This window comes from Colius striatus, chromosome 7 (genome assembly GCF_028858725.1).
Source record: "Colius striatus isolate bColStr4 chromosome 7, bColStr4.1.hap1, whole genome shotgun sequence".
Taxonomy (NCBI): Eukaryota; Metazoa; Chordata; class Aves; order Coliiformes; family Coliidae; genus Colius; species Colius striatus.
The window spans coordinates 2692794-2705402 of record NC_084765.1 but is presented as its reverse complement, the minus strand read 5'-3'; the positions used below and the strand labels follow the sequence as shown (position 1 = coordinate 2705402).

Sequence of the window (12609 nt, the reverse complement as noted above, 5' to 3'; positions counted from 1 at the left end):
GCCTGCTCATCCATTTCTCCTGATGGAGTCAAAAACCACACATGATTAATGGCCTTCTGCAATGCAATGCAAATTTAAAGAGTCGATTCTCTGTCAGGAGTTTGCAGAACGGAAAAGTACTTGGAAATCCATCAATTGCACCTTACACAATGCATCAGGGACAAGCTGTGACCGGGGGATGGGGAAGCAGCACCACGTTTTGCTTTCCTCTGGTGCTGAGGAGTATGGCTTCTTCATTCTCTGGGGAGTTCAAGTTGTTATTCACCTACAAATCTCAGCTGGTTTGAGCCACTCCATCTAATACTCTGCAACTCGGAAGAGTAAGCAGTAAATACTACCTTGTTGCAGCAGTGGATACTCCCTTTTTAGGGCCCCATGGGCTGCAGTCATTCCTGTTGTTTTCTGAAGCAGTCCCCGAGTTGTGTGAGTTGTTGGGGCAAGACATACTCGAGTGTATTATTAACGTAACCACTGCTTGAATATTGCGCTCACTCTTTACTCTTGTGGCTTAGGCATTTGTGATCTCATTCACATCCGACTTCATTCCACGCCTCGTGTACCTGTATATGTACAGTGAGAATGGCACCATGCATGGCTTCGTGAACCATACACTATCCTCTTTTAATGTCAGCGATTTTCAAGCAGGAACAGCTCCAAACGACCCCATGGATCTTGGCTACGAGGTTCAGATATGCAGGTACTCTCTTGAGAGATAACTAATTCCAAGTGTTTTAACAGATGATTAAGGGTGGGACAAATTTTTTACATTCCTGGGGCAGGTCCCTTCTATTTTCAATACCTTTTCAGCACCGTTTCTCTCAGATGGATCTCCATTGCCTTGAACATCTTGGCTTACATATTCAACAACCACAAAACCTGAATATGAACTGTTTATTTGGGGAAATAGAGATCAGCATTGTTTGGTGTTGGTCTGAGCAAAGATTTCTTTATTCTTATATATATTCACTTTTTCAGGAAAGGGGATATATCATGGTACATAGCTCAGTGATGCTTAAAGGGAACAAAATGATGTTACTCTGATGTCATGTTGTATCATGTGCTATTGATGGAACCACCATGACTTCACAGTACACTTCTTTTTTGTCTAGTTTTTATAGCAATTCCTGATGCAGATAATAGCACCCTTATCTGCACTGGAACTTAAGATCTACTTAAATTGTCATTGTACAAGACATTTGCATGCCTGTAACAAATTCCACATATTCTTTTCATTTTAAAAGGATCATTACTGTTGCATATTTCAGCTGATGAAGCGATCTAGGTCAGTGCTGAAATGCATATTTTGCTGAGGCTTCCTTAGATAGCCATCATCTTCAAAACAAATGTTTGAATTCTTAGAATTAGGGACTAAAGCCAAATGTAACAGTGAAAACACTTAGACCAGCAAAACTGAAAGGGGGGCAATGGGGGTAAGAAGGGGAAGAGGAGAACAAGGAAGAAAGCATTCCAGTGGAAATAAAGATAAATTGAATAGAGCAAATTAATCTGCTGAAAAATTGCTCTGAGATGAAAGGAAAAAACAACTGCCATTGCATAACTATTAGCTTTATTTGATACTACTTTCTCCTGGTTTCCTTCTAGTGACTTTTGGGCACACGATAAATGAGGTTGGAAAACACAAGTGTCATGATCCAATACAAAAACGCCAAATTTATTTGCTTTTGAGTCATAGCCCCTTTCTTCTTCCCATCCCATCATTTCTTCTGTATTCCAGGGATTTAAAAAATCATTTGAAAACACAGAACCCTAATTCCTTTGACATTGACAGGATGCTGTGGTTTTAAATGTAAGGTATTTTTCTTGGTCCCATTTCTAGCAAGTTATTGTTGATCATAGAATCATAGAATGGTAGGGGTTGGAAGGGACCTTTAGAGATCATCTAGTCCAACTCCCCTGCAGAAGCAGGGTCACCTAGATCAGGTCACATAGGAACATGTCCAGGCGGGTCTTGAAGACCTCCAAGGAAGGAGACTCCACAACCCCTCTGGGCAGCCTGTGCCAGGGCTCCCTCACTGAAACAGTGAAATAGTTTTTTCTTATGTTTAAGTGGAACTTTTTGTGTTCCAGCTTCATCCCATCACCCCTTGTCCTGCTGCTAGCTACTGTAGAAAAAAGGGATGTCCCAACCTCCTGAGACCCACCCTTTAGATATTTATAAATGTTAATAAGATCTCCCCTCAGTCTCCTCTTCTCCAGACTAAACAGCCCCCGTTCCCGCAGCCTTTCCTCATATGAAAGATGTTCTATACCCTTGATCATCTTGGTGGCCCTCATGGATGTTCTGAAAGCCATAGCAAAGGCAAAATTGTCACCTCTCAATTCGGTAAAGTTTATCTGTGACTTTTTGCTAACCATGACAAGGAGAACACCATGCAGTGTAACACACCCTTTGGATGTGAAATCAGTATTTCTGTCTGGTATGAAAAATGTATGGGAAGAGGAGGTTTACCAGTCTTAAAGTAAGTTATCTGAGCTGGGTAGTTTACTCCACCTTTGTGCAGAATTGATATTGTGTGTAGTAATCAAGGAGTATTAAGATAGAAGAACTTTGAGTAAAACTTGAAGGCTGTGGGAGGCTTTCATCCATGTCTTGTTTCTGAGAGGTTAATTCAGCATCATGTTGTAACAGTGAACTTGTTTTTAAATGGTTTGCTTTGCTGTTCGACTGTTTAATATTAATGCCTTGTAGTGTTAAAATTTCTGAATGACATCACTGACTTGCTGAGTCTTGTTTTGCAGATACAAAGATTACCGAGAGCCCCCTTGGTCTGAAAACAAGTATGACATTTCAAAAGATTTCTGGGCTGTGCTAGCAGCGAGATTAGCATTTGTGATAGTTTTCCAGGTAGGTTACACCACAGGCCCAACTCAAATATTGTTCTTTTTTATTCTCCCTTCCAAAGTAGACTGAAAATCACCCCTTCCCCTACAGTCATCCTTTCGTTTGACCTTGTTGACATTTTCTCACAATTTCATTTTCAGAACTTGGTCATGTTTATGAGTGAGTTTGTTGACTGGATTATCCCAGACATTCCCAAGGACATTAGTCAGCAGATTCATAAAGAAAAAGTTCTCATGGTGGAGGTCTTCATGAGAGAAGAGCAAGGGAAGCTGCAAATGCTAGAAACCTGGAAAGACAAGGACAAGAAAAAAGGTGAAAACTGTAACAATCACAGCCCCAGACTCTCCAGGAGCCGCAGTGGGAGCTTGTCCTCCTGCCACTCGTATCCTCTTGAAGTGTAGAAGAGGAGGGAGTTGAGGACGTCGGGGCATTCCACTGACACACAAGCCATCGCGTAAAGGGCAGGACTCGATTAATGGACAACTGGGTGCATGTTGAAGGATGTGCTGCCGTTTAGCTCCCATCTTTGTGAGAAATGCTCTTCTTACAAATATGGAGGACCACATTCTATTTCTGATAATGGTGTTGTTTTTCTTTTGCACAAGCAGTAATGCAGGGAATTTTTATACTTCATCGAGAGATTACACTATTGACCTTGGTGTGCATTAATAAATGCAGGTACTTAGTCTGTCTTGATAGAGATATTCTCTGAGAATTTGACATTAGCTTATTAATTAAGTCATCAAATAAAGGTAATTTTAAGTAATAATATTACTAATTTAAAATATTTTTGGACCCCCAGGCTTGAAGGCCCATGGGGTAACTCCATAAAATATAGGCAAAATCAGATTTAGAATGTGCCCTAGTATTCCTTTTGGCAGGAGAGAAACCACGTAAAGCCTACCAGACTGGCTTGCTTTCTAAGATAAGGTTTAGCTCTGCTGGCATTTATCTCTGCGTTTGAATCTGAGTCTGAAACCATCAGAGCTCCTGCAGAGCTTGAGTCCCACAGGTGTGTGGGGCACTTGTGGCAATCTGCTGTGTGCCAGAGATTCTTCACTGGGGCACTGCTCTCTTCAGAAACATCAGCAAAGTGAATCTGGATTTTACCAGTGAAAGACTGATGTGGGTGGATGAAGCTATCTCAGTGTCCCAGGCTGCATCAGCTGTGGTTGAGCAGTCCCCCAGCAGCTCCTCACTCATGGCCAGGCAGCAGTAGCACAATTTTGGAGATCCTCCCAGCAATTAGATATCACAGAGCATTTTGTTAAATGCCCTGAGTTAAGGAGCACACTTAGAGCTACAGTGACTCACACTGCCCTGCCTAGTACTTGGACACTGTTGTTGCTGAGGAAATTCCCTTTGTCCCCCCAACCTCATTGTTTTAGCACATCCCATTCTCAGCCAGGTTTTTCTCTGTAGCCCTCTATCCTCTGCAGGAGAAAGGAGTCTGCACCCATTTTTCACAGCCAGTTGCTCCCACAGACTTTCTGCTGTCGAATGGCATTTCCCAGAGGCTGTGCTAGAGTGGTAAATCCAAAATGTTGTCCCACTTACTGTCTTCAATGGATGTTTTGCCTGCACTGGGGCTACAGGACCAGACCTTCAGTTTATTACAGGACTTTCGTTTTGTCTTAAAATAGTCTATCTTTTGTACAAGGAGTTTCCTTAAGTATAAGTCTGAAATCCTTACTTACGATGCCTAGCTAAATCCCATCAATACAACTGTTTTTTTAAGCATAGTACATTTAATTTCGCTTTGTCAAAGGATAAACTGCACTTCCAAATAATATTGGTGCAATTCACCTCATTTCTTTTCTCGCTTTGTCTTGTCCATGGCACTTGCGTTACAAATACAAAGCTGAAAAATAAAGTAAAAAGTGAAAGATTTCTTTAAGTCTAACTACTGTATGGTTTGTTACAAAACCAAACATCAAAAGACTGTTTTCAAGAGAAGTCAGTTATTACTTTTTTTCCTTTTCTGTTTTTTTTTTCTTTGCCAAACTAATTTAAAGATTGATGCTAAAACCTTTTAAAAAATGCCATATTTAGCTTTTGATATATTTATTTGTTTTAAAGTATGTGATAAACTTGATTATTTTTCTGTAGTCTGTCCAAAGAAAGTACCAGAAAAAGAAATTATGTGGAAGAAAGTAAATGATATTAACCAAATATTCTTGGAGCTTATTTAAAATATTGATCCAACCAAAGATTTTTATTAATAAAGGGCTTATATTTTGTTAACTCTTGTTTCTGTTGTATTTTGACTTGCAGGAATGTCACTATTTAAAAAATTTGTAACTTATGATAGCTTCCTCCTGTAGGGTCAAATCCTGCCTGATTTATTCACATGATAAAGCCCTGGTAGCAAGCGTTTACCAGATCAGGCCCAATGACTGCAATAGGACTGTGAGTGGGGATAAATCAAGCAGAATTCAGTCCACACATCCTGGAGAAAAAGTGTTCTTCCTCTCATTCCTTGGTAGCCCAAAAGATCCAGAAGACAGCCAAACGTCAACTACTTATTCTGAAGAGAAATCTTAGGGGAACTTCCTTGAAGGGGATTTCATCTGTAAATACTTATCTGAAAGTATTCCCAACTTAATACTGACATTCCTGTAAATGGTAGAACTATATCCTGGACACATCCGAATTTTTCATTATTTGCTAAAATCATGAAATAGTCACAGTTGCTTCTACTTTCTTTTGTACAGTAAATTGTTTAAAATGAAATTTTGTATATAAACCACTGTATTACTACTTAGATAACCATAAAACTCATTCATGGAATCATTTTTTTTTAAGAAAAGCAAGTACATACTACATCTGTTTTAGTTCAGTTTTTTTCTCTCTTTGAACATTTATCGAAATAAACTTAAATATGCAAGAGTTTCTCCTGTGGGACAGGTTCTGTTCCCAACCCTCCTTGTGCTCGGAGTGTGCAACTATGAGTACTGTTAGATTTGAGAAATACAGTAATTGGTGTAACAGTTTGCCCAAAACTGGATCTGCAATGCCCTTTCCAGTGTTCCTTGTGTACTCAGACAGCAGAGGCCAGAACTGAGATTTGACTGCTTCATTTATAGACAGCATTGAAGAATAAATCTTATGTCCAAGCTGCTTTAAGTACCCACTTTCATATTAAGTGGATCCAACATAAGATGCATCTGTCTTCAAGGGAACAGAGAGAGGTTTGGCTTCTAGCACAGATGTGGTCAGTTGAATATTAAGCAATGGGTCTTAGCCTGGGAGCTTTGATGTTCTCCTGATTTTAGACTTAGGTATTTAGCAGAAATGGGCTTATAACGAGGAAGAATGCTCAATTATAAGTTATTTACATTGAAAAATGTGTTCATAACTAAGAAAAGAATGGAATGATAAAACTAAAGGAAAGAAACTCAGGGATTCCTTCAACTGCACCTTGCTGAATTCAGCTCTGAAAGGAAATATGTGAGGAAGCAAAACGTGTATGGTACATTTCTATGGCATTGTGGGACCTGTACGAGCAAAGCTGGGCTCAGAACTTAGCTTGCTGTTTCCATATTTTTCTCATTCTCCTATTTCTGTGTTCTGTGAGAAGATAAAGCATGAGGCTTCATACCAATGCTCCCTTTCTAGCCAGAAAATATTAATACTCTGACTAGTGAAATGCAGGTACAAGGTGGGAATGCTGTTCCGAGGTAATGAATATGAAAACCAGAAGCAGCTAAATCACTGCCTAGCTGGTAACTGGTTTGGTTTCATCAGTTCTTAAACACAAAATAGTAGATACGAGCTCATTGGACACAAGATAATGCCTTCCAGGATGAGACTGGCACTGTGGTTGTGGTGCTTTTCATGAAAGTTGGGGTTTTTGGTCATATTTGTGAGGCAAGTAGAAACAAGCTTTGTTTTTACCAGCAGTAAATTTGAGGCAGGATTATGCTAATATGGATTAGGAAGGGGAGAAAAGGGGTTTGGGGGAACAGTTAAAACAGAAGCAGAGATCTCCAAGTGATCAAGAAAGAACTGAACATACCTTGATGTGACTCATAGCTGCCACAGGGGCCAGGTTGGCCACAAGATAGCAATATTTGTATTCATACAGTTACAGTTGAATTCTGTGTCCATAAGACGGTATTGTCACAACATGCTTTCAACCTGTTCTTGGCATGCTTCTGCCACAAAACTGTAAGTACAAAACCCAGCCCTGCTTTGATCAAAGGGAAAAATAAAGCCAAACCCAAACCAAAACCTAATGTATCAATGTGTTAAACAGGAAAACCATTACACTGGTTTGCTTAGTTCAAGAGCTAATGCAAACAATAGTAGGAAAGAAGCTGGAAGTGGCCGCACAGACCATTTTTGAACCATTGCTAAAACACACTGCTTTTTGCTAACCAAAGTTTGTGATCAAGGTACGACTTCAGTTGGTGCATCTGAAGAGGAAATCATACCCACCCTATTGTGTTGACAGCACAAGTCTGAATCTTCTGGATTTCCATGTCATTGTGTTTCTAAGATACTGTCTTACAAATATTTTGCAGTCTTAAATAGCTTAAGGGTGAATAAGTCTCAAGTCAAGGCACAGACTCATTTCTATTTTTAAACCCTCAGTGCTCTCTGGTCCTGAGCTGTTAATGATCTTTTTGGCCGTTGTGACTTTTCAATAAGCAATAAAAACCCAATTTACTTTTCAGCTTGTCACCTCAGGAGTCTGAACTCGCCTGAAGTTTCATAGGTCACTTGAGTCCATTTATGCTTTACTGCAAAATTCTCAGAGTAAACAACTCTTTTTCCTTTTGCCCTTGAAGAAACTATGTCTTAAAATGTATATGGATTCCATTCAAACTCTGGTTCCATTCTTTTCAGATTTGAGTACTATTTATTCCATGACCAAACTCAATATGCCATTTTTAGTACAGCAGAGAAAAACTAAAGTTCTTTTTTTAACCTCCTCCTTTTTTTAGCCCATTGGGCCTTTCTGAAGAATAAAATACTAATGTGGCTTCTTTTTAATTGGAAGCTTTTTCCTTAATTTTTAACATCATGCATGCTGCCTGATTCAAGGCCACCTGACACCAAAGGAAATGTTTCCTTTGATTCCCTTTGACTTCAGTTCACTGTGCATGAGACTAAGCACTGCTTACTGAATGATTGGTTCTGCTTGTAATAACAATTTGAGACACTCACTGTATGGTACTTTTATAACCCACACAATCACCTGAACATAATTACACAAGTTTGAAGGTTTTAAGATCACAGCTTTTGTCTCACCTGTGTGGGAATATTCTTGTCAAAATGGGAGATGTGTCCATCCCAGTGCTCATGAGAATAAGAACCAACATATTTAGCAGAGTGTTTGTGCTGACCAAACTTCAAAGGCTAACAAAGCCTGTTTTTCAGAGCAAGACTTAAATTCAGGTAGTTAAGCATTCTTTCTTAAAGCAGGAGAACTATTTTTACTTCTAAATAAAAAAGGAGGGGCCATCTTCTCTAGTTGAAATATAAATGATGGAGGCTGTGGAAAAGGTGCAAAGAGGCCACTTGGCCAGTGTTCTCAGATTCAAGCTGGCTGGCAGATCAGTTGCAGAAGCCGTTGTTCTGGAAAGACAATTGCTTTCAAAGGTGAGGTCATCTTATGGGTGGTCAGGTGGCATTTGCCTATGTTGTTGTAGCAATATGCAATATTGTCAGCAATTGTCAGATGAAATCTCAAAGGCTTTACTTCCTTTGGAAGGAAATGGATGGAAATAGAGTAAGAAAGAGAAGACCTCTCAGGCATCAGTGAGGGCTTGGTGACTATGCCTTCGCCACCGATGTACTGAATTGCAAATAATACCATTCCTTGGCAATGAAACATAGGCAGTTCGTCTTATTTTGAATGTTGATCAATTTATGAACTCTCACACAGCTTCCAACATTGAAGTCAGGTCTCAGTTGGTACTAGCCCTTTGATTCTGTAGCTTCTCAAGCCCCAAAGATGATGCGCAGGTAAGTGGCTCATGTGCCTGTGCTGCCTGCACTGTACCAAGACAGCACTGTGTCCCCATGGCATGGTGCTCACAAGCATGGAATCCCCTTCTGTCCTGGCACAAGCATGTCATTAGATGAGTATCTCTTAACATACTCAACTTCAAAATACATCTGTAGGTACAGAAGGGAGGTAATTACAAGTAATTAGCCATCAAGTGGGAAAGTAATAAACCTTAGCAGGGTAGGCTGCTCCAGGATGACTGCATGACCCCACAGGTCAGCAAGGGCCGGTGCATAAAACAATGGCTCTGCAGTCTGGTGGACTCTGGGCCACACTCCTGAGTTATTTAGGTACTTTACTCAGGCACTGTTGTGAGTGGGTGGGAGCTTGGAGCAGGGAAGGAAGAGTGAAAGTGCAGAGAGCAAACTAAATTTCAGCTACATCTGCTTCCTGGCTTCAAAGAAGTAAAACTGAGAGTTCTGAGATTCTACTAAACCTCTTCACTTTTCTCTTTTTGACTTTTACTTTTGAAACTAAAGTTCTTTGTGTCTTGGTGATGCATCACCTTTAGCTCTGACCAAAAGAGCTGTAGAGCTAAACTGGTAATCATCACAGGGTCTTCTTGGGGATAAGAAATGACAGTTAATCGCTTCCAGGTTCAGGTACTTGGCAAAGATGTAATACAGGCTATGTCTGCTTTAAAAAGCCTTACTCTAAAATTGGTGATAACAACAAAGCTGTAAGTTTATGTGTGTGTGTGTGAGAGACAAGAGAGGGTGAGCTTGGGTCCGATCTTGTGCTGCAAATTATTTGATTTCTGTTGTATCTCTGATCTTTGTGTATCTCAAGGAAAAAGAAAATGCAGTGCATGACTCTTTTGAGGGCAGGCAGACAAAGCTGTGGTGTGTGTAACTTCCTTCTAAAGTACACAGACTGTAAGGAAAATACATAAGTGCTACATTTTGTATTGTATGAATCCATTCTTCTCTAAGTCAGACTCCACAAGATTCCATCATGTTTGTGTATGAAAATGAACTCCAACTTGTGGCTTCACACTGACTTGTATCTGGTTCTGACTAGTTCAAATTAAAGTGGTTTTTTTTTTTTTAGAGAGCAGAAAATAATACTCCCCTCCCCCAAGAATCAAGGGGTGAGGAAACCAGATTTGCTTTCTTATTTATTATAGCTAAATCCCTATGAGTAACTAACTCAGTCATATCCTGTGTCAATGGTTGCAAGAAACAATTCACATTTTATACGGAAATGAGTGGTCTGGATAATAACTGTATGTGTTTGAGCAGACAAGGCACTCCCTCCCTAACTGGATATGAACTTACACCTTCCAGCTTCAATGACGGTGAGAGTATGACTCAGATGGAAAACACTGTATTGGCACGTTCTTGAAGGGAACAACAAAAATGCACTGATACTTTCTGGAATGGGTAATTCTACTACTAGTCACAGATATCAAAGGAAACACTTGGTTTCAGGAAATGTATTCCACGCTCTTGATTTTTTCATTATCTGCAGTTGCTGTAGTGAGCTCACAACACCTGAGTTTAACTCATAAATCAAGCAAGCACAGCCAGGTTCATTCATTTCTATTTATTAAAGTGACATTTTAGTAACTCTGGGAGACATTTAGAGGTTAAGATACTTTCTGGTCTGCAGGCTGGATGCAGAGACATGGCTGGGAAAAAGGTTACATTTAGTTATCCTAACCTTTTTTATAGCTGCTCAGAATACTGTATTTTACAATGCAAAGAAGGAGACTGGAGAAAAAAACACCTCCATTCATTTTCTATGCAAGAAAATAAATCTCTAGAGGTAAGTACTTTTACCTTTTTGTGTCTTTATTAGGCTTGGGAACTGGCAATACTCAGCAGCTCAGAAAAATAAAGAACAAATGTATACCTTTTACAGAAATGAATCGGTATTAGCTTTCAAGCCTGGCATTGGAACCACCAGATTCTTTTCCTGGATGGATAGCAACTTCCAGTTTGGACTTTAACTTTGTTTACTTCATTCTCAATCAGACCCAGGGCACACTACTGTGCAATGGGAACATATGGAAATCAATAGGTTGGAGCGAGCGTTGGACTCAAAAATGATTGAAGTCCAAAGGCTCTTCACCTCACCCTGAGGGTGACATTTTGCCTTCAGGCCCACACCAGGATCTTCATGCAGCACTGCAGGAGACAAGCACATGCAATTGCCTCAGCACTAGTTAATGTAATATTTGGCATCTCTGTATCATATCCTGCTGCAGGTTTATCTCCAGGATGAAATTTCTCAGATTGGTTGCCTCACTTGGTGATTCCAAGGCAGCTCTCAGAGAGTGGGCACTGCCCATGCTCTCCAAGTCAACTGAGTTTAGTTCCAGCAGTGACTGAATAGAAACAGAAAAGGCCCAAAAGAGATCTAATTTGGGGAGGTTTTTTATTTCCTCCCTGGCTAATTTCACAATGACATTCCTGTGCAGACAATCCCTGTTTTCTGTTTTCCCAAGTGCAAAATTGATGTTGCAGAGCTTAAGTAAGAAATACAGTTTAGAGGAATGAAATGTGCTGGTCTAATATATACACACAGCTTTATTGACATGTGAAATGTTTGCCTGAATGATTTCATACTTACATGGTATGATGAAAATTCACTACAAAAATAGGTAAAAAGTCAAGTCAGAGTTTTTTAGCTGGAGAAAATAAACAGAAGTCTGCAATTTACCCTTCCCCTAAAGTTAAACTAACTTCTTCTGCCAACACTAACACAACAGAACTGTATCAACAGAATTATATCAACACTTCTTCTGTTTCAATATTAAGTTCAAGTATCTGTTAACAACTTATTGCTTGTTGTTGTTGTTACTTGGCCAGATCTTTTATCTGTATACAACCTATTCGTGCCAGAGTTCACTTTCTTTTCAATACTTATTTACTTTTCCCACAGTCTGCCTTTAATTTTCTCTCTTTCAACCCACAATAATTTGACATTTCTTATAGGCCCTTTTGTCACAGTTTTCTCCTCCTAAGTCTCTTCACAAATAGTTTCTTTACTAGAGCATTTTCAATGCTAGCAACAGAGAAGCAATATCTGACAAAAGAAACATGGGTGCACCAATTAATCCACAAAAGAAAATGCAGGATGCTAAAAAAGTGCATTTTGGGATTTTGCAAAGAACAGACGAGAGGCATTGAAGAAGTACAGTAAGAAATTGTATGGAAATCAGTTTATTCACCGTGAGAATAAAAAAGCAAGCAAGTGTGCTGGCTTTGGCCAGGACAGAGTTAATTTTCTTCGTAGCAGCTCGTGTGGAGCTATGTTTTGGGTTTGTGATGAGAACAGTGATGATAATGCACAGATGTTTCTGTTATTGCTGAGCAGTGCTTACACAGAGTCAAGGCCTTGTCTGCCCCTCACATCACTCCACCAGCGAGTGGCCTGGGGGTGCTCAAGGAGCTGGGAGGGGACACAGCCAGGACAGCTGATCCCATCCAACCCAAGAGATATCCCAGACCATAAGACATCATGCTCAGCAGGTAAGGCTGGAGGAAGAAGGAAGGAGGGGACGCTTGGACTGATGGTGTTTGTCTTCCCAAGTGACCGTTACATGTGATAGAGTCCCGCTGTCCTGATGGCTGAACACTGAAGTTTCCATGCAAACTCAGTCACTTGTGGTTAGGTACAGCCACATGTTTTACCAAAATGTTTACTATTCAGGGCACGGGGATTAATATACTGCTTTCCAAACAGCTCTTAAGTAAGTCATGAACCCTCCCAAGCGATGCTAATT

The 12609-nt window shown here is 40.1% G+C and overlaps 1 protein-coding gene across 1 annotated transcript in view; it reads left to right on the top strand.

The window, feature by feature from the left end:
• ANO1 (anoctamin 1) overlaps positions 1-4702 on the top strand; it is a 45666-nt gene extending 40964 nt beyond the window's left edge. The window contains exons 24-26 of the mRNA XM_061999299.1: positions 513-697; positions 2761-2866; positions 3004-4702. Coding sequence (XP_061855283.1) covers positions 513-697; positions 2761-2866; positions 3004-3264 — 552 coding nt within the window. The 3' untranslated portion in view covers positions 3265-4702. The remainder of the gene's footprint in view (positions 1-512; positions 698-2760; positions 2867-3003) is intronic.
• The last annotated feature ends 7907 nt before the right edge of the window (positions 4703-12609 follow it).